Here is a 2,463-nt window from a genome sequence, read left to right as displayed (position 1 = left end):
AACAAAAAAAAAAAAAAAAATAATAAAAAGCAGAGGGTATAGTGAGGTGGTAGAGCACAAAGGGCAAGTTGAGTGGGGTGAAGAAAATAATAAGGCTGAAAGGAAATGTGTCTTTGCTTGTGCCCTCAGCGTTTGGCCAACTCCAAAGCCCACACCTCTCGTTTCATCAGTGCCAACCTCCCCTGCAACAAGTTTAAGAACCGCCTTGTCAACATCATGCCCTACGAGACCACCCGGGTGTGCCTGCAGCCCATCCGCGGCGTGGAGGGCTCCGACTACATCAACGCCAGCTTCATCGATGGCTACAGGTCAGCAGCACCTCGTGCCCCCCACAGCCACCTCTGTGTGCCTCACCCTTTGGGGTCTCTAGGGCTTAACATGTTGGCATGGTTTAACCCCCGCCAGCAGCCAAGAACCAGCAGCTTCTCGCTCATTCCCCCACCAACGGGATGGGGGAGTGAATTAAAAGGGTAAAAACTACAAAAACTCATGGGTTGAGATAAAGATAGTTTAATAGAGAAAGCAAAAGCTGCACACACAAGCAAAGCAAAACGAGGAATTAATTCACTGCTTCCCACAGACAGGAGGTGTTCAGCATCTCCAGGAGAGCAGGGCCCATCACGCGTAATGGTTCCTTGGGAAGACAAACGCCATCACTCCAGATGTCCCCCCTTCCTCCTTCTTCCTCCCACCTTATATACTGAGCATGGTGTCCTATGGTATGGAATATCCCTTGGGTCAGTTTGGGTCACCTGTCCCAGCTGTGTCTCCTCCCAGTCTCCCATGCATCCCCAACTTCCTTGCCAGTGTGGCAGTACAGAAAGCAGCAAAGGCCTTGACTCTGTGTGAGCTCTGCTCAACAATAACAAAAACATCTCTGCATTATCAACCCTGTGTTCAGCACAAACCCCAAACATAGCCTCATACTAGCCTCTATGAAGAAAGTTAACTCTACTTCAGCTCAAACCAGCACACGTGTAGGCTGTTCTGTCCCACCCCCTGACTGTCCCTGCCCTCAGCAGTGCAGTGCCAGAGGTGAATTCCTCCAATTCCAACCTTCTCCAACTTTTCTTTCCACGTGGTCTTGAATTACTGAGCCCCTGCAGCAACCCAACCCTTCTCCAGCTGCAGGTCCTAAACACAATGGCAGTGAGGGATGGATTTTGCCATTGGGAGGTTTCTAAATATGGATTAGCTTTTTTATCATGTTTGTGGTTTGGGGATGTTGAGTTCTGACAGATTTTTCCCCCAGGCAACAGAGCCATGTGCTCCAGCTCTGGGAGCTGCAGCCTTTCCACAAGTGGGTTTGGAGCCCAAATTGAGGGACCAAAACAATCCCATGTGCAGGTTTTAGCATCTCCAGGTGCACCAGCAGTGCTGGCCCAGGCTGTGGCACTGGGGTTGAGCAGCTCCATGCCTGGTGGGTTGGATTCTTGGTGCTACTCAGGCCCAGAAAACATGGATTCTGCTTCATGGAATCAATCCCAGACTGGTTTGGGTTGGAAGGGACGTTAAAGCCCAACTCATTCCACCCCTTGCCATGGGCTGGGACACCTCTCACTAGACCAGGTTATAAGTCTTCAACACTTCCAGGAATGGGAAGTCCATACCCTCTCCAGTGCCAGGAGGAAAAAAACCTCTCCAGTTTCTAGTTCCAAGAACTTCCTTCCTAGCTCCAGTTCCTCCACACCCTAATTCCCAATTCCAGGAGTCCAGAATGCATCATGTTACACTTGTTCCATGGTAGAATGAGCTTGATTTACCCCTTGGAAGTGACATTTAGAGAAAGCTTCACCACTAGCCTTTTTTTTTTTTTTGACCACCAAAGACACCTCCCACCTCTGTCGACTTTGTACTGTTCAGCGTTCCCATTTGCTCTCCTCCTCTCCAACCTTTCCCAAAGCTTCTACCCACACACTTGTCCTACCCCTTGACCCCCCTGTTGGTCTGGGCTCTCCCTCAGGCAGCAGAAGGCCTACATTGCCACGCAGGGACCCCTGGCAGAGACCACCGAGGACTTCTGGCGGATGCTGTGGGAGAACAACTCTACCATCGTGGTGATGCTGACGAAGCTTCGCGAGATGGGCAGGGTGAGTGGGGGCTCAGGAGGAGCTGGGAGGGGTGGGATCCTGCAGGCCATGGGCTAACTGGGAGCTGTCTCTGCTCTGGGCAGGAGAAGTGCCATCAGTACTGGCCGGCCGAGCGCTCCGCGCGGTACCAGTACTTCGTGGTGGATCCCATGGCCGAGTACAACATGCCCCAGTACATCTTGAGGGAGTTCAAGGTCACAGATGCCAGGGTGAGTGCTGCACGAGGGGTGGAGTGGTTCAAACCAGGGCAGCAAATGGGATTTGGTGGGTTTGGCTCCTAAAAGAAAGGCTGAGGGGAAAGCACCTTGTCTGGGATTGTCACTGGAGGAGAGATTATGGAATACCTTGGGATATTGGGAAGGACCCACAAAGA

The 2,463-nt window shown here is 51.7% G+C and overlaps 1 protein-coding gene across 1 annotated transcript in view; it reads left to right on the top strand.

Moving 5' to 3' along the window:
- LOC103798048 (receptor-type tyrosine-protein phosphatase S-like) overlaps nt 1-2,299 on the top strand; it is a gene marked incomplete at both ends in the record, with an annotated part of 37,053 nt that extends 34,754 nt beyond the window's left edge. Inside the window, 3 exon segments of the mRNA XM_009070292.1 lie at nt 130-308; nt 1,964-2,090; nt 2,174-2,299. Of these exon segments, the coding sequence (XP_009068540.1) occupies nt 130-308; nt 1,964-2,090; nt 2,174-2,299 (432 nt within the window).
- Between the last annotated feature and the right edge of the window lie 164 nt (nt 2,300-2,463).

The sequence above is a fragment of the Acanthisitta chloris genome, unplaced genomic scaffold (assembly GCF_000695815.1).
Source record: "Acanthisitta chloris isolate BGI_N310 unplaced genomic scaffold, ASM69581v1 scaffold12002, whole genome shotgun sequence".
NCBI classification, from domain to species: domain Eukaryota; kingdom Metazoa; phylum Chordata; class Aves; order Passeriformes; family Acanthisittidae; genus Acanthisitta; species Acanthisitta chloris.
This window is presented reverse-complemented; position numbering and strand designations above follow the sequence as displayed.